Here is a 22,135-nt window from a genome sequence, read left to right on the forward strand (position 1 = left end):
TCTCTGCAGTATTTGTGTCCCAAATTGCTGCAGCAGAGAGAGAAATGGATCAGGTACTCAGCTGTCATCTGCTGGGCCCAGAAGTACGACCTTTGGTTCCATTCACTTACCACTAACCACAGGTGGCCACACAGCCCCAAGGATAGAAGGTGAGATAGGGTGGAACATGGTTGTTTGCAAAGCATTTGGGTACCCTTAAATATTTAGGAACATTGACATTGTGCTTAGCGTATGTTTCCAAAGGGGCCCACCTTGGAGGGCAATCCTTAGTCTCATTTCTTCAGGTTTGCCAAAAGCTCTGCAGTATGGGTAAAGACCTCAGATACCTGTATGACTGAATAGACTTCCGATACACAGTCAGACTGAGGATGATTTGAGCGGTAGTTTTACACAGCAATGAGAGCCTAAAGGGAGAAATTTATTTTCTAATATTTTTAGCTGATACATAATTAGGATGCCCGGTTCTCTCTTCAGTGGTCCTTGCAAAACTTTGCCTTGAAGAGATGTAGTAACCAGAATCTGCAACGATGCAGAAGTCCCAGTGGATCTAGACAGAAATGGATGCAAAGTGATTTGGACGAGACAGAGGATGGTGAGGCAGCTAATAGAAATAAAATCAGCTAACAGTATTAGTAACTCGCCTTCTTTTGAAAATGGCACCTTCTCGTGTGCCTCATAATGACTGCAGTCCTATCAGCCATGCCGTGGTTCAGATCTACTGCAGAGGATTCAGAACTATTAGAAATGGTTCAGAGCTCCTGGAAGTGAAAGAGCAGAAATCAGTGCGGCAGATTTTGAAGTGAGCCACTTTGCCCTTACTACTGACGATGGTGATGACACACCTCTGGAATGAAGAGAGAACTCCTTCCAAGAGCTGTGGATCCCTGCCCTACCCAGACAAGCTGTTCATGGGGCCTTAATGTTCCTGATAAGGGTTGAAGCAGCACAGCTGCTGCCACTGAGACAGAGGCCAAGTTTGGGAAAAGTTTCTTTTTGATTTGCATGATTTCAGGGAGATGCTAGAAGAGGAGCTGAGTGCCAGGTACAGTCAGTGTGCTAGGGTGCCACTTATCATCCATGCTGAAAAAGAGCTTAGCTGCCCTGAGCAGGGGACTGGTGCAGACTGAGAGGCCAGAGTATTGCAAAGATGTTTTTAATTTGTTTTGTTTTTCCTAGGCTCCTGTGGAAAGTTGCACTGAAGGTAGCTCTTTTCTATCACGAGCAGAGTCTCATCCCTGCAAGGGATTTGTATTGCTTAAGGCCCTCACAGCCAAAAAACTTGCTGATCATCCCAGATACGTTCTCAGCAGATTATTCCCTAACTCGATCAGTGCACAGATCTTTGGAAGTAATTAGTGTTATTATGTCAATTTTGCAGATTAGAAAACTAAGGCCTAGTAAGATTACATGATATGCCTAAGTCACAATATTCCTTTGGTGGGTGATGGATTTCTAGTCAGCCAGTTTGACCTCAGGCCGCTTCCATGATCTCATCTCAGATGAGGGACTACCAGGCCTGGAGAGAGGCATTTACTCCTTCCACAGCCAGCTTTACAGTGCATTTTGCATGTGGAAAGGTCACTGCAGAGAAAGGAATTAGGTCAGCTGGCTCAGGAGGCCAGATGGAAACCAACCTATGGTTCGGATTGCCAAAAGCAGATGGAAGAAAACTTCAGCAAACAACTGTATGCTCAAGTGTTCCAGAAGCTGAGTAATGATTTATCTGCTCAGGTAGATTTCCTTTCCTCTGACATGATTTTGATGTTGAATAAGAAAACCTATTTATTCTGTCCTAGTCCCAGATAATCAGGGCTGATTTGCTCAATAATAAATTTAATGTTTTATTGACCACACCTTTCACTTAGAAAGGAAGTTCCCAGAAGTCTAAAACAGCTTTACTTCAGTGACTGATAGCTCTGTGCTAATCCAAGGACGCTGGACCAGAACAGTGAACTGGAAACGATGTAAGTGGAGATTGTAACGTCCAGTCCACGTTTGTTAAAGTTTGAGCGAAGAAAGATTTCATGCTCTTGTCTGGTAAATCCATGTCCATCTTGAGCACGTGATGGAGTATCTGTAAATTCGGTGTCAAATCAGTCAACGCCAATTCAACCACATATGCAGATAGAAAACAGTCTCTCTTTTATTCTGAGTCCCATCTTTAGACTTTCAGAAATTTTGCCATTTGTCAGTGCCTCCTCACTAAGAATGCTGTTCATGAAAACAAGGGAGTTTTGTTGACATTGCAGTTTTTTTCTTCCCTTGATATGCGATGGGAGACAGAGTGTAATAAATATGAAAGGATGCAAATCGCAAATGTGTAGGAGATTTGTGTTGGCGCAGTGGAGCTCAGGCAAACAAACATGCGTGCTGAAGTCAAGTGTGGGCATTTGGTAGCAGGCCTCTCTGATCGAGGGACGACTGACCGCATGGAATGCAGACCCCTCTGTATCCCCACAGGAGCAGTAATGGTGCTGAGAGCTGCAGGGAGCCTGGGCAAGCACTCTGCACCTGCTGCTCTGGCAGCTGACACTTCACGAATGCTTGCTGGTCACTGGGTTTAGATTAGGTGACCACAGGAAGGTCACAAGCAGCTTAGTAAGAATGACTTCTCAGTGAGTGACTGAAGGGATAGCAAAGAGGACACGGTGGTAACAAAGACTGCCAACAATGGTTGAATTAATACAACTGTTTAATCCTCCAGCAGCCATGTAATATGCTCAAGGCAGAGGGAGCACATCTTAACTTGTCCCAAGAGGCACCACAGGTCCCGGTAGGAGGGACGGCCTAGGAGCGACCCTATAGCTGCCAGGTTTTTGAGCCTCTCCCACCCGGGGCTTTGCATTGTTGACCTAAGACCATTTGGGGCTGGCCCACGTGTCTTTCTTTGTTCACCACTTCTTAGGCATCTAGCTTGTGCCAGGCCCTGGCCACTCATCCAAAAGGCAGGATTCCTGCCTGACAGACACTCAGGGCCTAGTGGAGGAGCTGAACAGGTTAATAAAGGTGATCCCAAATAAGGGTAAGAAACTGCAAGCCACTGGCCTCCAAGCCAGTTGGGCTTTACTGACGAGCTCTTTCTGAAAGTTGGAATGATTTTGAAAGGAAGATTTGACCTGAACCCCACAGTCTGGTTTCTCGTGGTAAGTCAGAGGATCTGCAGCATCGAGCTCAATCCCTGTGGCACTCTTGGTGGCCAGACCTGGCCGTGGGGCCCCTTGGCAAGGGGCACTTTTTTTCCCCAGTGGCCACTCTTGGCCCACACTGGTGTTCCTGCCTGGCCCCTGAAGGGACCTGAATCTGCACTCTCCTGGGCTGCAGTGGTGGTAAAGGAAGCAGTGTGCTCTGGGAGTGATGCTGACCACAGCCAGGGTGCAGAGGAAGGGAACAGAAGCCAGATCGGGGGCAGGCAGCGCTAAAGATGAATGCTTGGGCAGAGGAGCTGTGTAGGAGGGCACTGCGTCTCCATCGTGGCACACACTATCCCCAGGGGGCAGACTCCTCAACTGCCTTTCTTGCATGCAAAGCAAGGCTACTTTCATGGGTAGGATCGAGATTCCTTCCCCGTAGACTCTGCATGTCCCAAGGCACTGGGTTCAGTCCCAGGCATTCAGTGTCCTATTGTGCTGAGAGAATGAAAATCAAAAGGTAGATGTATGTAGAACTATTCTCAGCTACATAAATCCCAGCTCCTGACTCGTGCTTTTGGGTGGCTTTGTATGATCACCTTCCTGCAGACAGAGCACTCCCTGGACCACAGGTGTTCTGGGCATTTTTATTTTTCTCCTTTTGAAAGTGCTGACTGCCTGTGCAGCTCATCTCTTTCTGGAACTTGTCTCTGTGACCATATTTCAAAATTCTCTTTAATCATTAGGAATAATTTTTTACCATCCAGCTCTTGCAGGCATTGTGACAGTGTGTCAAACCAGCGGGGAGAGCAAACGCACATTTCCCGATGCCAAAATATGGCTTGTCTCAGAGGTTTTGAGTTTACCGTGACACCGTGATGTTAAACTGTCTTGTTCTGAGATGCTAAAAAGAGTGGGGATGGGGAAGTTTTTGAGGGCCCTGCAGTTTCTCAGGCTGGGGACCTTTGCTTTTGCTTGTCCATGCAGCTGTACAGGGAGATTTGGGTTACGTGACAGCTAATGCCACTGATGCCAGTTCACTTTTGCTCAATAATGGTTTCCCAAATGGCTACTTGGGTCCTTTCAGAATTCAGGAGAGCTGCCCGTTGTTATAGTAACCAGCCCCCTGCTGTCACGTTGGCCCTGCGCTGCCAACTAAAGCTCTTGGAACAGGCTGCCACATAGTCACCAGATAAAAGCAGGGAGGGGTACACATTTAAAAGGTAGTTCCACGGCACTTCAAAGACTGCACTGATTCTATTAGGGAGGTGGTGGACAGACATTTTTAAACCAAGCTGCATCTTTAGGGGAGGAAACTTGTTTGGTGAATTCTTAGTAGTATCTGTCCTTCTCTGAAGTTCTAAAAATTCAATGTCTTCTCCTCCAGGACAGATGGCTGGGTAGGTGTACTCAGGTAGCCTCCTGATTATTCAAGTTACCAGTTACTGACTGTATGGCATTTGCTTTCCTGTACAGCACTGTCAGCTTAAGGGTAGTAGTTTTAAGCGCTTGTGATTGTGTGTGAGGAAAAACGGCAGAGCTAGCCGGCTGCGCTCCAAAATTCCTGAAAGAGTGAATCTGGCAGAATTCAGAGCAGGGCTAAGGGTTGAGAAAAAGTCTAAATATTTTAGGAAGCTGCAAATTTCAAGTTTTTACGGATATTTGTAAAATCGTTCCAACACAGATTAATGTTCTTAGCCACACAGCAGATTTGTGCCATTTGGAGGACAGTTGTGGTAGTTCCAGGATGTTCTCAACAGAGGGAGAGGAGAAGTTCAGAGCCACAGCAGTCCCTTCCCCCTCGCCTGTTGGTTCCGGGTTCTGGCTTCTTCAGATTTTGGCTCCTGTGCAAGCACTTTTACCCGATACCCACCTTGAAATTATCAATATACAAGTAAGTGAAAGCTTGTATGAAGGGGGAAGAAAAACCCCAACACTCAAGAATGAGAACATGTTCATTCTTACAAGTGCAAAGCTGCCCAAAGAGTAAGAAGTGGCTGGTGAGTGGAACTACCCACTTCCCAGTTGAGTGCTTCCCAAAGAGAAGCGAGTCCGTTCTGGGTTCATCTTGCCTGTTCCAGCAACACTGTTTGCGATGAGTGGCAATCACTTGAGTGTGAATTCTGTTGGCCCAACTGGTTTTGTGGGTGGGGTCAAATATAATTAAATAGACACTTTGATGTGTCTTCTGATGAAATTATATCTATAGAGAGTCCACAGCCAAGTCGAAGATGCTGTGGTTATTTACATTGTAAATGGACACCGGATATCGGATTTTTTTCCTGTTTTGGTGGTGGTACTAGGGATACAACCCAAGTCCTTCTCACTGTGCTATGCCGCTAGCCCCTTTTAATTTTTTTATTTTGAGACAGGGTCTCACTAAATCACTGATCTACCCAGGGTACATTCAAACCTTTGCTCCTCCTGCCTCAACCTACCAGAGTGATGGGATTACAGGTGTGTACGACTATGCTCAGCTTACATTTAATCTATACTAATAGAGCGCCAATTTCTGGCCTCCTCTCCCTGTGGCGGTTCTTCTGTGTATCCTGCAGTCTGCACTGTGTATCAGGAAAGTGGGTGTCCCGAGACAACAGGAATGTGTGGGGAAAAGATAAAACTGCAGTGTTGTCTAGTGGTACCAAATTCAGAGACATAGCAGAAGGGAGGCCCTCATGGGCCCAGGTAGGTCCCACCAAATTGTGTTGAACTCCATGATACCTGAGGCCATCCTCTTTGCCAAAGGTGGAAGACCAGGGATCAGAGTGCAAGGTTGCAGCTGTGTGCGGCCCTCTGAGACATACGGCAACCTTTGAAGAGCAAGCACAGTTAGGTTTGCTCTCCCTATATCAGCATAAGGACCTTCCAGCCACCTTGGCTGTGAGCTTCTGTTTTAGAACGGCCCCACCTGAGGCCCGGGAGGGGGCATGTCTGTGTTAGAGGGAGGGAGGGCATTGTATGCAACTCAGTGGCCAATTGAAAATACTGTCCTGTACACCTGTTCTCTTTTGTTTTTTGTCCATTTAGAGGGTGTAACAAAATAAAGTCCAAGGGCTTTCCCAGACGTTTCCATGAAGTGCCTTCTTCTGGGGAGAGAGGAGAGAAGGGGAGCAGGTGAGGGGGAGGTCTCAATGGCCACGACCAGCCTGATGACTTGTTTTGTTGCCATGGGGATTAAAGTCTTCTAGACAGTGACTGCTGTCACTCACCTGTTCTACCCCAGTCCCAAAAAGTAAGACTTGCAAATATCAATTCAGCTTGCCGGAAGCTGGTAGCAATTACAGAATGCCCTGCGGGTGCTTGCTTTGCTTTGTTTTGTGGGTTGGGGGGCAGGTTTTGTTTCTCAGTTGGTACATATGGGGATTGTCCAATGTCTGTGTACCTGTATGTGTGCTGCGTCCCAATTTCAGATGTTTGCATGTTTTAGAGCTTTGTTTTAAAAATTATAATGCATGCATTTAGCCTTTGAGTGAAAATAACTTTTAGAGACCTAAATTGGTAGTCAATTTAGGGACTAAGGGTAGAGAGAAGAGAGAGCAAATGTGGATAGACCATGTGCTTTTCCAGAAGAAAGTTGGATTTTAAAAAAAAGTGAAAAAAGGCTGGGTATCCGGATGCTTGTAATCGCACCACTCTGGGACATTCAGGCCAGAGGATCAAAGGTTCAAGCCCAACCTAAGCAGCTCAGTAACTAAGGAAGACCCTGTTTCAAAATTTAAAAAAATTTAAAAAGAGTTGAGGTTGTAGTTCAGAACACAGACCATAGGTTCAGTAGCTAGTAGTACCAGAGGAAAGAAGGTAAAAGCACATGAGTTCTAGATAGCTCGACTACTTCAAACGATTATCATCCTGGAGAGATTCATGAGATATATTAAGATTACTGTATAGTGAGCCTTAGTCACCGTATTTAAATCTCTTGATAATATTTGTCAGACTGATCTTAGGCAACCTGTTTAATATTAATATGATACTCTTTTAATATTAAAATGGCAAGTAGAACAATTCACCAAGCATTATTATGCCATACAGAAAGTAGTACCTTTTTACTCTTAAGGAAACAGTTTACAGAATTTACACTCGAATTTTTACACGGGCTGACTTCTCTGTTGATTGTCGGTATATCAGATTTTTGAGATGTGATTTCAGTTAATCTATCCATTATAACCCAGTACACCTATGATATCAGAGAACATGTAGTATAGGACTTGTGACTGTTTAATGAGAAAGTCCACGATCTACTTTCTTTTAAGCTGAATGGTGGTGGCATGTTAGCCTTGTAAAGAAATGATTACTTGCACTAGGAATGTAATTATCCTGTTCTTTCTATGATCACTTTTTACTTACTGAAGTTTTTGATTTCTAATATATTTTCAAATTTCTAAAGGGAAAAAGTAAAAGAGAAAAATTCCTTTTTACTTTTGGATTTAAACCTCTCAACTCAAGAGTTGGAGCCTCGGACATCACTTGAGCCTTATGTTTTGTACTGAATCCCATTAGAATGTTTTACTGTACCACTTTTACTAGCCAGCATTACCTCACGAACAGCACAAATATAAATGTACATCCAACTTCTAAGTCTCCTCAAAAGTGATACTGTAGCCCAAGAGACTGTTTTGTGTGTTTGGTGACCACTGGGGGAGTGGGCTTGTCCCAGGCATATTTTATATCATGTGAGAAATATGTACAGCTTGTATTTGTTATCAGAGGGCACTCGGACCCTATGGTGTCATCTCTACCTGTGAGGGACAGAAGAACAGTTTAATTTCACATGGGTCTTAGCCTTGAGAACCATCTAGTAAATGGCAAGTACATAAGGAGTCTACCTGATTGTGACTCTTCTTTTTAGCATACTTATTTTTTTCTTGGCACTGCTGAAAATCAAACCCAAGGCCTTGCACATGCTAGGCAAGCACTCTACTCCCCAGCCTAATGTACTTTTTAAAAGAAGTGTACACTGTAGTAGCTATAAAAGAAAGACTTGCACTCAGAGAGATGTGAGTTCTAACTAGAGCGATACCACTTCCTAGCTTTAGGAGGAAGCCCTCTCTGCCTCAGTTTCCTCATCTAGCAATGGTTCTACCAAAAGTTCCTCTTCATAGGATCGCTGTGAAGGTGAAATGAGGTAGCCTGTGTCTAATGTTTAGTGTGGGATGTGAGGCCCCACCAACAAGGTAGAACAGTCTGAGTCCCCTAAGCATCCCCTTCTTCGCTGCTCAGTGCTGTGCTAGGTGCTCCACGTGGGAGAGATGGGCCAGATGGAGATCCTGTCCTCAAGGAGTCTCTGCTCTTCCTTACACTGGACACCCTGCCAGCCTCTGTCCCCCAGAAGCTACAATTCCCTATCCCTTTTGCTGGTCTGTACACTTAGTTCATGTGCCATTTCCCACCTTGTACTGTCCCAAGTGCTTTGGCTGCTGTCCCCGACCCAGTCTTATCCTGCTGCTGCTCTGCAATCCTCCTGCTAGAGGGAGGGAGCCCCCCTCTGCCAGGCTTCTGCAGGAGGAAAAGGGATGGATCAGGGCTCCCTCACTGGCACTTTTGCCTTTTTCTATCCCTCTTATTCATGCCTCGCCCCCCCCCCATACTTCCATGCAAAATGCAGCCTGGAATTTGCCAAGATTCCCAGATATGCCTCATAGCAGCCTTCCCAACAGTGACAGGAGCTGTGAAGGAGTTCTTGCCCCGGAACTTCAGGAGGCCTTGGGTTTTTGTAGCTTTGGTTCCTGCCACTCATCTTAGTCCTTTCCAGCAGCAGGGAAAGGGACCAAGCCCCATTATGCACAGGGTGGAGCAAATACCCCAAATGCCTGGCAGTGATTGTGAGATGTGAGAACGGATTGTAACCCCAGGAGGGAGAGGACAAAATTATAAAACTCAGTCTCACTTGGTATGGTAGCATATGCTTGTAGTCCCAAACACAGGGTCAGAAGCTTAAGTTCCTTCTGGGCCATTACCAAGACTCTGCCTGGGGAGCAGTGGGGGGAGCTTGAGATGTAGCTCAGTGGTAGAGCACCTGTGGGTTCAATCCCTGTTACTGCCCCCCAAAAAATCAGACTCAAGTATTTGTTTTCCAAAATCTTTTGAATTTGCACTTTGAATAGGTGATATTGGATACACTTCAAGGGATATATATTCCTATGGCTCCCTCCTATCACCTGGTCCCTACCCTCACAAATAGGTAGCCACTATTGCTAGTTTGTGAGCTAATCTTCCAGAGATGACCGTATATAAACACAAATGTGAAGAACTTCTTCCCCGATTACAATGCAGTAAAATGCTGTACAAGTCACTATTGTACCTTGGGTTTTATTTTCTCACTTAACATGGATTATCCATGCCCCTGAGTTGTTGTTTCCCCAGTCTGTTCTACAAAAGCCTGGTGCTTTCTCTGCAGGTGTCTTAGGGTTTGCTTGAGCGGCCTCCTGGGGCTCTCACTCGAATTGCTCAACCAGTAGAGTTAGAAACACTACAGTGGTGAATGACTGTTCGTGTGTCATTCTGCAAGTGCGTAAGTATAGCTGTGGGATAGACTCAAGACATTGGCGGGATCATAGGGTACCTGGACAGCAGCTGCGATGGACGATGCCAGATTGCCTGCCTCTGGGGGAGACTGAGGAGGGTTTCTGCGAGCAGCGCATGAGGGTGCCTGTTCCTGAAAGAAATGGATGTCAGTGTAGTTTTAAGTGTAGCCTTTTATTGTAAGTGGGGTTGAGCATCACTGGGAAGCTGAACGTTTTGCATTTTTGTTTTGTTTTATGGCTTTTGCTTTTTCCCTGTAAACTATATTTGCCCATTTTACCTTTGGGTTGTTGGTCTTTCCCTAATCGAGAGCAATATGCCCTCTCAGCAATGTGGGATACAGATTTTTTTTCCCAATTTGTAGTTTGCTTTTTAACTGTTTATTGTCCATCTTATATTTTATATAATAATTTTCTGTATTTTCCTTATTTCCTCGATTTTGACTAATAGAAAGACTCTGCATTCTGACGTTACCTCTTTGAAGTACATTTGTGGGTTCATGTTATAAAAGTAAACTTTTCAGTTTTGGGGATAGTAACCTGGTTGATAGTGTTATGGTTTGTGTAGATGTCTCTCCAATGTACACGTGGTCATAGGGCTTTTTTGGGTGTCAGGTATAATGTCCAGCCACGAGAGAAAAGTAAGACACGTAGTGTGGTTTCTGACCCAACTGTTTTTTCCTGCATAGTCCCACACTATCCTAAGTAGTGCACTGTGTGGCTGTTAAGAAACACATGATACCTGGCTGGACTCTTCCTGTCAAGCAAAATATCGTCCGTCAGTATGTTAATAAAATAAGTAGTTGCCAAAGGCTCTTCCAAGATCATTTCAGAGCATACACACTGAATAATAAAGTATAATAACTAAACTGAGAATTCATTTCCTACCTCCTCTCCAGAATGGGAAAGACCATCACATGATCAGTAACCATCCCAGATCAGTAGGGCTGGTGTCAGGTAGGGAGTCCCTCGCGTGCCTCAGTCTAGATGTTCCGAACATTCTGAGCCAAAGGATGAGGCAGCTGCATCAAAGCCCCTGACGTGCAGCCTTCTCTCCTAGATGACAGCCGGGAGCTTTGGGAGTAACTGTGGGACTTTGTTAAAGCCAGATGGAACGTAAAAGCAGGCTTAGGTCTTGGTCTGCTCAAAGTGTGATTCATGAAGTGACCTCTTCTTTTTTTTACTCTCCTGGAAAGTATGACCACTACAGTTAGTGCTAGGCATCTACCTGATTTGTTGACAAAGTTAATTTTTGCAAGAGATCACTTCTGTATCTATCATTTGTCAATTTGTTTGCATATGCCTATAGAAATGAATTGCAGGCAATCTGACCTATCCACTAAAACTCTCACTGCCAAACTTAGATGTTTTGGTTGCTTCCAGCTATAGCAGGAGTTGACCAGACATCTCTCCCAGCCATGTAAATTCAAAGTGTTTTGAACATTTGTCCTAGTTTATGTCTGCATCCGCTCTTGCCTCACCCATCTCTGAGATGATTTCATTCTGTCTCCTTCTCATCCCTTCCTCCTATCTAATTATCCCCACCAATTATCCCCAAAGTGTGACAACCATATGCCTCAGGATTTCCAGGACAGCCCTGACGTGCATGTGCCATTCAGTTATCCACAGAAGCATTCACATGTATCAGCTCCATGTCTCCTTTTGTCATTTGGAAAATACGCCAGGTAGAAGCATACTGTGGGTTCCAAAAGATCTTTTCCCGAGAAGACACTCCCAGTGTTAACTGAATTGTGTGCACTGGGTCATTTAACATGCACCAAAGGAAATTTAACAGCAAGCACATAGCTGTATATGAAAAATCTCAACCTAAACCTTAAGGTAGGCTCCATTCCAAGGGGAACCCAGAGACGCTTCCTCCGAGGCAGGGCCCATGCTCATAGTGCCTTCTACCCTTGTTGCATTTTGTCACTTCTACCTCTTGAAACATTTTGCCCTAATTAGTCAATCCTTGTCTTTTTTTTTTTTGGTATCGGGGATCAAACTTGGGACCTTGTGCTTTCGAGGCAGGCGGTGGAACCACTGAGCTAAATCCCCAGCTAATCTATGTCATTTTAACATAGCTCCCAATTATCTTCCTTGAAGGCATGTGAGTTTTGAACTTTCTAATTTTACATGGCCCTTATTTATACAAGGTTCACTATGAAGGATCTATTTAGAAAGTAAATATTAATGTGATTTCTTGTCCTGACAGCATGAGAATAAATGGGAGTATTAGCAGGTGTGCTAGTGTAAATGTAAATCAGGACAGTCTATAAATCGGTTGTGATTGCTTAATTATATATGCACCAGCAATCCAGCCACCTGCCCACAGTAGTCTGCGGTTAGAATTTTGTACTGCAAGCTGACAAACTCCTCCTCACCATGATGTGATTGTAAAACTACTGAGCTTAATTGGAAGACAGTGCCTTGGTTTCCAATCTTGCATGTCAGCATTTGGTGAGTTTCTAATTGAAGTTTTCATACAAGCCTGGAAACCATGTTACTATCCTCCTCCCAACCCAGAGCCCAGGAGCCACAGTGTCTGGAGGACCTGTGTGACATCTCAAGCCTGCCAAGAGGGAGGGACACATGGGCCCCAAAGTCTGTAGACCCGAGAAGCCCTCCTCTCCTCACAGTGGGTTTAGATGTTAAGCTTTTTGAGGAGTCTTCTTGATATATAGCTGTGTTGAGTGAGGTTCCAGACAGTGGAGGGCTTGAGATCAGCACTTTGCTTCTGAAAATTAGTAGTCACGTAATTATTCCCAGGCTCTTGTCAGAGGGGCAGAAAGAGATGAAAGTAAGAAAGTTGCCAGCCCATATCACAGATTCTGCAAACAGGCACCTAGGAAAAGAGAAGCAGCAGAAAAGGAGGTCTTATTGGAAAAAGGTGGTCATTCTGGGTATTCTGCTTCTCTCTAGAGAGTTTCTGCTTATCTTTGCAGCAGTTTGCTATATTTTGTTTGAAGCCTAACCCTCTCTAACTGGAATAGGTATTAATACTTAACAAAGCATATCAGAGCAGGTGTGTGTGTGGGGGGGGGATTAGTCAAGAGAGTCAAGTAAACACACCAGAACCTTCATGTGATGGTAGGGTGTGAACTTTGGTGGAAAGCAAAGGGACTTAAAATTGACAGCTGACATAGGTTGATATTGGCTACATCTGAATTAGAATGTAGACTCTGCACATGGGCTCTGCCTCCTTAAGAGTACAATTTTTGATGTTTGAAAGGCCTCTATCCCCAAACTCTCTCTCTTATTTGAACAATAGGAACTTACAGAAAGTTTGGTCCACGTGTTTGGTTCATGACCTCATGTGTCCCGTGGGCTTTTTAGAAGCTGGACTCCTGCATGCAAGTACACTCCCACCAGGAGACCTTCAGACGCTCTACAGACCTGGACCACAGGGCAGATGTAACAGAATCCACACAGGTTTGGTCAGCTTATGGAGAAGCCTCACACACACCCTCTCTACTTCCACTCAAGGCTTTCCTAGAAACCTTTGCAAAGTCTGTAAGCTCATGTTGATTGCTTAGAAGCCAATACCATGGGCCCTCAAGTTACGACGAGCCTGACATACGAACAGTGGGTTAACTGGCTTAGTGGAAGATTCATCTGCCTCTTGTTTTCTATGGCGTGTACCTGAGTAAACACCCAGATCTCAGCTGTACTGACTTACAGCCAACTTGAACTACAACCAGCCCTCGAGAACCAATCGAGTTTGTGAGTCAAGGGTCCACTGCAATGAGAGTAACATGGAAAGCTTGCCCCCATTTTGCTGCTTGGAGCTTCCTGTGCATATGGGCACAGATCTGACATGGCGACCATCCTTGATCAAGCACCAGATGCTCTGGGTGATATTCAGGGGCTGTATTGTTTTAAACATGTATCCCTAGGCCAGGGTGGTGGCATACACCTGTAATCCCGTCACTGTGTGAGGCTGGGGAAAGAGGACCACAAGTTGGAGCACAGCCTTGGCCACTTTTGCAACTCACAGACCTTGTCTGCAAATAAAAACTTTAAAGGCTGGAGATGTAGCTCAGTGTGAAGGACCTGGGTTCAATCCCTAGTATGTAAAGAAAAAGCATCCCTTTACGGAGGCGGTTCTCATGCGGTTTGTGGTTAAACCTGAGTACTGAGGTTTTACACCCTTAGTAAGTGGTTACTTTGTGATAAATAAGTGAGCTTTGGGTTGCAGTTTGGGCAGTCAGTCTCTAGAAGGCTCGCCATCTCACTGGCTGACAACAATAGGCTGGTCTCCTTGCTCCTCTCTGACAGCCTTCTAGGCGTATCTGACATAACTCGCTCTGTTTGGGTACTTTCTTGATGGGTGTAGGATGGGTCCTGGAAAGCCTTGTAGCACAGTGATTTTCTAAATTTTCAAGTGTCAGGACAATCACAGCGCACGATATAAGACCACCAAGAAATGCTTCATATCGAAGTAAATGCTGACAGCTTCCATTCTCTAATACCATAGCTACTAAAGTGAATTTTGCTCTCAGATAGAGTAATCCCTAGGGGTAGTTTCACAGGTAGCTTTAGAAGGAAAAGCTCATTTTGAGTCATATAAGTCTTCTATAAGCGGAGGAAAGACTTGTTCAATGTGGGTAACAGAACAGTTTGCTCCAACTTCATGGGATACTGTCCTGTTACTGAGAACTTAGGTTCTAACTGAAATGCAGCATATGACCTTGGCATTCTTATTCAGGTATGTGCAGTGCAACTTTTCTTTCTGTCTTTGAGAGGATTATGCTAATACCCGTCATCCCATCTGGGATTCTGTAAATCCTCCTCTGATTTTTATGGCCACATTCAGGATTCCTGCCATTTAGGATTGCTTTATTTACTGACTTAATTTTTAGTGGCTGTTTAATGACAGTGCTGAAGACTCAAGACTCAATTCCCCTTTCTCACAGTGGTTCTTATCCAGAACAGTGTACACCACAATCCTTGGGTTCAAAATAACACAGGGCTATGCCCCTAACCCCTACCCCCAGAATCACCTGGGTTAATCCTGCAAGAGTGTTTCAAAAGCTCCCTAAACCAGAAGTATGTGAGCTGGTGAACAGCAGTTGTCTGCAAATGTGATGGGAGACAGACATTCTTTAGGACCCTCCAAAACTCTCAAGTTGTACGTAAACTGGGAAGTGCCAAGTATCTGGAAAATATATATTACAAATATAGATTAGAGGAAGCTAAAGTATTTTGCTTTATTAGTAGACCAGTTAGGGTCAGTAAAAATATTGTGTAACCTGGCCTCACTTCCTTCAAGGGGCCAAGAGGGTGCATACAATCCGTGGTGAGAATCCACTGAACCATACTTCATAGTTAAATTTGCAAATGTTTCTTTTTCATTCCAAACACGATCTACTTTGTTTTTCCTTTTTAATGATACTTCCCTAATCATGTTCATTGTGGAGTAATGATAATGTAGGAAAATGGCTTTTCATGATCCTAGAGATCTGTTGCACTCAAGGAGTGACTACTAGAGTGTTGGTTGAAAGTGAATTGGACATAGGTAGAAAATTGAAATTGCACAGTCAGGGACACATTGTACACTTGGAGAAATTCTGTCTCTGTTCCCCTGATCTGAAAATTAGAAACATATCACACATTAGAAGTTTAGAAGCATTAAAATTTTTCTTTCTTTTCTCCAATATCCCTGCCTTCACATTTTCTTACTGTTGGACACTGCTGAAGGTCAAGAAACAAAGTTTTTCATGGGACATCTCTAAAATGAGCAAATGAAAATGTAATGGCATGTGGACTTCAGCTGCTTTCCTGGAATAACTGTGCCAAGGTATAAAATTTGTACAGGGGCAGCGATCATCACAGTCTCGTGATGTTAGTGAAAGTTGACAGCAGCCTGTCTCTTCCTCAGTGCCCAGCTGGGACTTCATCCCTAAAAAAGTGGATATTAAAGAATTAAGTCCAGGGCTGGGGATTTACTCAGTGGCTCTGCTGCCTGCCTCACAAGTGCAGGGACCCGAGTTCGATCCCCAGTACCAAAAAAAAAAAAAAAAAGAATTAAGTTGCATTAAGTACCAACTACGTAGTACCTCCATGAAGTGAAAGATCAAAGAAACATTACTAAGAAGGAGAGCAGTTGACTTTGTTATCAAGGAGATATGTGTATAGTATGATCATGGGGTTTTTCTTTAAAAAAATTTAAAAAACAGCCATCTGTCTGAGAGTAGGCATGAGACAGTAACAGTCACTCCCTGATTGATCTCCTTGTTGGATTCTTGCTGACCTGTACCCCATTTTTCACATACCCGCCCAAATGGACTTCTTGAGAGACACACCAGACCATGTCTCCCCGTGGATCCAAGCCCTCTATTGGCTTTCCATTGCATTTAGACACCAACAAAGACTTTCTGTGCGTGGTGGTACTGGTGATTGAGCCTAGGGTCTTTCCTCAGCCCTTTTTGAATTTGTTGAGACCAGGGTCTAAGTTGCCCAGGCTGTGCCCAAAGTTGCAAACCTCCTGTCTCTGTCTCCCTGGGTTTACAGGTGTGCACCACCACACCTCGCTAGCAAAGACCTAGATCTACAGGATGGGGCTCTTGCCTGCCTCTCCAGCCTTACTTGCTGTAACCTCTCCCTGCTGATGGCCTGACTTCCTTTCATTTCTCCCAGCCACCAGGCTCATTCTGCTCTGAGGAGGGCTCACCTAGAATGGTCTTCCCTAGACTTCAGTGAGTGAGTTCTCCGTAATTGGGTCTTAGCTCAAAAGCCACCTCCTCGACAGAGTCCCTTCCTTCACCTCCCTCAGTTATCAACACATCTTCTATTGTCTTTTCTTTGTGGCTCCTGACTACTTGAAACTATTCATTTACATGTTTGAGGTTCACTTTCCTCATGGAAACATAGGTCTCGAGAGCAGGGCCCCATCTGTCCTATCCTTCTGCACGCAGCCCCTTATTGCAGATGGCCATGAAAGAATCAGTAAATAAGGAAAAACGTGTGGATGGATTTCTCCCTGAAATACTGGTACTGATAATCAGGAGGAGGATTTCCGTTTACTTGAATCACCTTTTCCCCTTTCTGTTCATTTGTATTTCCTGATTTCTCTGCCATTCCTTCTGTAACTCTTCATAAATTTCTTCCTGTTTAGCCAGGCTTAAGGAGGTGGTTTCAGAATGATGGACAGGTGCAGAGAAGGTGCTGTCTCCACACTTGCTGGTATGCAGCAGGTGCAGAAAAAACATTTACTGAGCACAGTGAAACCGATACTGTAAGGGGAGGACCCTCCCCTGCCACCTCATCTCAATGTGGGAGCAGAGTGTGTGATGTGCAGCGAGGTGCAGATGCGCAGAGCTTTGTGTCCCAGGGCTCTGACTCTTGTCCCCAGTTGTGTGCTTTTCTCTGGCAATCAGAGTTATTTTGCTCCAGGGAAATTCCACTATGACCAGCAGCACATGGGGCACCAGCGCGTGATTTGCTTTGGTACACACTGCTGTGTTCAGAGATAACTTGCAGCCCTTAGTTCTCCCCACAACCGAGACTGCTGAACTTCTATTAGGAAAAAACAAATCTACACTATGGATGCAGTGTAGTTCCCAAGTTGCTTGACTTGACTTTGCTAATGATTCTATTTCCTAACAGCATTATGTTTCAGAACTTTAACAGGCATAGTAATTATGATCTTAAAATAGAACTTACCTGTTTTTTCTGTTTGCCAAAGGCTGACTTGGCAAACTGTGTGCCATTTATTCTCAGGACATGGGGCACTTCTTCAAGCTCCTGAAAAATTGAGTGTCCGACTCTCACTCAGCAGCAGGTTTTCCTTAGCTGTGACGCTGGAGACTTAAGGTTCCATCTCATCTATGAATTCCATGGTGTGTGTTTTAGTTTGAGACTTACATTCGGGAAATCAGTGTACATGGGCGAGGTGAGAGGGGAGGAAGGAATCCAAGAGTAGAAAATTGATAACTAATTAAGGAACAGAAAGAAGCTTTATTTCAAACATCACTTTCCAGGGTTTTTTCACGTGGATTTCCATCGTTTTACATTTTGTAGATTTGGTTTAGGGCCAGAGCCCCCGAATATTATGTGCACTTCACATCCATGTAGCTTCAGAGTAACTGAAGCTAACCCCAAACTTAGGTAAAGGCAGCTAAGTGAAGAGTGATGAACACTTGTATTACTATGAATACACCAAATGCCACATAATTCATAGAAAAATAATTTTTGCTTAGTTCCCTGCAGAAGCAGTCCCATGAGACAAGCACCAAGAATTAGTGTGGTTTATGTTGAGGGCCCCCTAGTGGTGTGGAGGAATAGTCCAGACCCATTCCAGAGCAGAGCCTGAACAGAGAGTTGGTTGGAGCGTTTCCCATGTGAAAAACACTTCCCAGTGTGACATGTGATCATTTCTGACTGCCTGTGGTTATAACAGCCTTGCAGAAAGCTGTGATGGAGAAACCTGTGTGACTGAGGGCTCCTCTTTCCCACAGAGATCTTCTTTGGTTTATAGAGTTGCTTGGTATTTTCTTCTGATCCCCTCCCCGCCCCCCATTTTTGGCTTCAGAGAAACATGGTCTGCTCAGTAGACTCATTCCAGGATACTTTTGATTGGATGAGCAAAGAAAGACCCTGTGAAGGATAGCTGACTTGCTCTGGCAGTTGGAATACGGACCCCAGAAAAAGCAAAACTGTAGTGTGTGTACACGTTTCTGGGCATGGGACACCAGAGGAGTGCGGCAGACCACAGTGACACAGCACCAGAAGGATGCCGCCTGCTTTCCTGCTTGGCTAAAAGACCCAGCAGTAGGGCCAGCTATTGTAAAGCCCCTGTGGCAGATGAACAGGGACCCTGCTTTGGTCACAATAGCCATTCACGCTGCGCAACCTCATTAAATATTCAGCCTGTGCTTCAGGCAGCTCATTAGGGCCGCAATGAGCAGTGACGTGGATGCTGGAAAGCTGAGGGCCGGCGGCCTCGGCAGGCAGAGGCTCTGTGCATGCTGCTGGCTTTTCTGTTCACTGCCTGTCCTAGGATGACCAGTGTGTGCTCCCTGCTTTGCCTGAAGTACAGGTAAAAACCAAACCAAACAAGACAAGCAGAGGACACTGGAGGGCTGCAGGTCCTTGTCCTACTGTTGTCTGTCCACGGCCTCTGGGCTTGCCCCCTTGAAGGCCTCCGGCCCCTTTAAAGAGCTCTGAGGCTCCGGGGTCTTTGCCTAAGCACAGGACGATGTGATGATCCCATTGTGCACTCGGGCTTCGTGGTGACTACAGTTGAGGTTTGAGGTGTGGTTTTGAACTTGGTGCCAGTGGTTAAGAATTGCAGATTATTGCTCTGTAACATGCCAAATATGAAATTATTGTTGGGGTGCTCCTCGCGTTTTGTGCTCAAGTTCACTGTACCTGTGCTCATATTGGAGTGGCTCAGTCCTACGTCTTTCACTTTCCACTATCAGCTTGGATGTGGTTATACCATAAAATTGATATCTACCAGCTACTTTGCGGTCCTCCAATAGGATGAATGTTCTCCTCCTTTTTGTTTCTTTTCCATGGGCTTGCTCTGCGGGATGCTTAAAGCTGGGAAATTATGTGGAAAAAGAACTGAAAATGATGAACTCAAAGTGTATTTCTCTGGTCTCGCTGTTCACATGTTTTTCTCTTTTCCTGGCAGAAAATGTTTTCAGACAGCTCATTTCTATGTGGAAGATAGCAGTTCACCTCGGGTGGTCCCCAATGAAAATATTCCAATTATTCCTATTCCGGGTAAGTAAGACGCTATGTTTCCTTCCACTATGTGGTTTTCTCTTTTGTTCTCTGTTTTATGGGATCGGCATGACAAAATATTATTTTCATAGCCTTTTAAACCTCGCCCAGCTAAGACATACTTAAGGAAAGCTAATTTAATGAAATCTTTGCTCCTCTGCCTATTTACAGAGTTGTAAGATTCTCTTTAGAGAAACATAACACAAGTCACTGTAGTAAGGAGTCACAACTAGAGGAGGAAAGTAACAGTGGTAGGAAAACTAGAAAAACATACAAAAGTCATTTTTAATCTACTAGGACTAAATTTAATAGGCAACTTATGTTTGATGTTTGAATCACATTTCATAACATTTTATAAAAGGTGAGTTGTTTTCTAAGATACTGTACTCTGAAAATCATCTTAATAGTGCTTGTGTGGAAGTCTAAGGATATAGTATTGGTCTGGTGTATGTTTCATCTGTCCTGAGGTAAAATGATAAAACACTGAGTCAGTGGTAGGAGAAGGGATTGATGGAGTACCCTTCAGTGAGTCTTAGCAAACTAGCACCATAGATATTTAAATGTTCAGCAAGGGGATGATCACTGTAAATAGAATGTGGGACTTGAATACACCTCCCACCACTTTTATTGGGTGTCCTTTCCCTTTTTCTAGACTTGAACTTATGCATGCTTCATCTTGACATGAACTGCTTGTATATACAGAGACTGTTTTTATGACAGTGCTGCTCCCATCCTCACCCATTGCTCCTTATTCTGTCTGTCTAACCCATTCTCCACACACTTCCTACCAGCCAACATTTTTTATTAACTGTCACTTTCCACTGGAATCGGAGCTTCCTAAGGGTGAGTAGATGGATTCTCAGTGCCAGATTAAGAAACAGCACATAGTAGGCACTCTTTAACTACTTGGTGGATGGATGTATAAATGGATGAACGAGTGTCAGCAAACTTTCCTGGAAGTCCTTAAAAGGCATGGTGGTACAGCTCAGAGGTACAGCCATTCCAAAAAGGAATGATTCTTCTGTTTGCAGATTGTTACTCGGTTGTGTGGTTATGTGGTTATGATTGTGGATTTAACTGGCCTTTTACATGCCTATAGATATTCAGGAGGCATTGCTTAGATTGTCTATAATCTGTTCATTCTGGTCAGCTTTTCTCTCTGAAACTTGTCATGGAAACGAGGATGACAGAGAAGCTGCCTTTGTTGCTACTGGATGATTCTGTGGCTGCTAAATGGCTGACGTGCAGAGGGGGCTGGCTTTTATGTCCTCATATGTTCATCTCCACTAACCTTTATCCTTGGTGGAGGGAACTGCACTCTTGCCTTGAGACGGGAGGCAGACGGGAATGATCAGGCTTCATTGCCAAGATGCAGGGAATTTTGCTGAATGTACCATAGTTCTACAATAGGGAACATATAGTCGGTTTTCCTCTTGCGTCCCCTAGAATAAGTAAGTGTTAACCTGGCCTCTGGGAAATTGCTAAGAACCACTCTCTCCCCAACCTGATTAATCTGACAGACATAGTTGTATAGCTCGGCAGTTGAAATCCATTCTTAAAGGATAAATGTGAAGTATTTCTTGGGCTGTTTTTCCATTTTTATTTTCTTTTACCACTGGATTAGAAACCAGAAAACCTGCATCTGGCAATGGCTGCACCGTGAATCCTTTGGTCAGTGTGTTAACCTCCCTGAGCCTTAGTTTCCTGAATCGGTGAAATGAACAGAACATCTGCTCTCCTTGCCAACTGAGGCAACTGGAAAGATCCTAGAAAACGATGCATGTAAAAATGACTGGAAACCATAAATGATGCCAGATACATAAGCTGTCATAATGTTCCTCCCCAAGTCATGGTGTTGTTCCTCCTGGCTACCATGGAGAACTGGAGCATCTCTTATGGTTTTCATGTTAAAATCCTCTCTAATAGACTTATGTCTGCAAAGAGGGCACGGACACCTCTCCCTGCTTTTCCTTCATTGGGGCTGCAGGACTTTTGATTCACTAGAATCCTCTGTAAATGCCATGAATTGTGCCTTACCTCCCTATGCTTTTGAGCAGGTTGCTTAGAACAGAAATTACTTTTGAATGTTTTCTGCTTTATTTCCCAGACACCTAATATTTACCAAGTGAAATACAACCTTCCACATTTCTTTAAACATATATTTATCTCCCTTTTAAATGTGACTTTCCCTGATTCGTACTCACTGGTAGTGCATGTAGGTATAGGGAAAGAAGATGTCTTCATATTCTCAGCTGCATCAGCAGTCCACCCTTCTTACTTGTACCCCACTGGCCAGGTGAGGCACATTCTTCCTACGTTGTTAACATCTCTGTACAACTGAGTCACTTTGAGTGTTGCTAGGCAAGGTGACACCCCTGGGCTTACTGTGGATGCTGTGAGGGAGACTGCAGTCCTTGTTCACTCAGGTGCCCAAGGACAACATTGCCTCAGCAGGGGACACCCAGGAAGATGTACTGCTAGGCAAGAGCCCCTCTAAGTGCCCTTGCCTTCACAAGCTTTCACTTGACCTTTTATTCTGCTAAGTAACCCACAGTCCTGCTCAACACCTGTGTGTATGAAATGTTTTAATTTATGAAGCAGTTTTACTCTGTCATTCCGTTTATTCTTAGGGTTTCCTCTGCTCATTAGCAGTTCAACTGTGCCTTCTGTAAGAAAATTCCATGTAAGAAAAACACAGTTTGTATTAAATTTGTGAGTTATTGTCATTCCAAAGCTCTCACCGTAACTTACTTCTAATAG

The 22,135-nt window shown here is 44.4% G+C and overlaps 1 protein-coding gene across 12 annotated transcripts in view; it reads left to right on the forward strand.

Annotated features, from left to right (window-relative positions):
• The window catches only part of LOC147826497 (receptor-type tyrosine-protein phosphatase gamma-like), a 121,043-nt gene that overhangs the window by 35,306 nt on the left and 63,602 nt on the right, over positions 1-22,135 (forward strand). For 8 of the 12 annotated variants that reach the window (XM_087181622.1, XM_087181623.1, XM_087181621.1 and 5 more), the window contains exons 7-8: positions 6,156-6,242; positions 19,284-19,375. In XM_087181622.1, coding sequence (XP_087037748.1) covers positions 6,156-6,242; positions 19,284-19,375 — 179 coding nt within the window. The remainder of the gene's footprint in view (positions 1-6,155; positions 6,243-19,283; positions 19,376-22,135) is intronic. The other 4 variants (XM_087181630.1, XM_087181631.1, XM_087181629.1 and 1 more) reach the window with 1 other exon arrangement.

The sequence above is a fragment of the Heterocephalus glaber genome, unplaced genomic scaffold (assembly GCF_053883595.1).
Source record: "Heterocephalus glaber isolate CG9 unplaced genomic scaffold, H.glaber_assembly_v1.0 deba00001472, whole genome shotgun sequence".
NCBI classification, from domain to species: Eukaryota; Metazoa; Chordata; class Mammalia; order Rodentia; family Bathyergidae; genus Heterocephalus; species Heterocephalus glaber.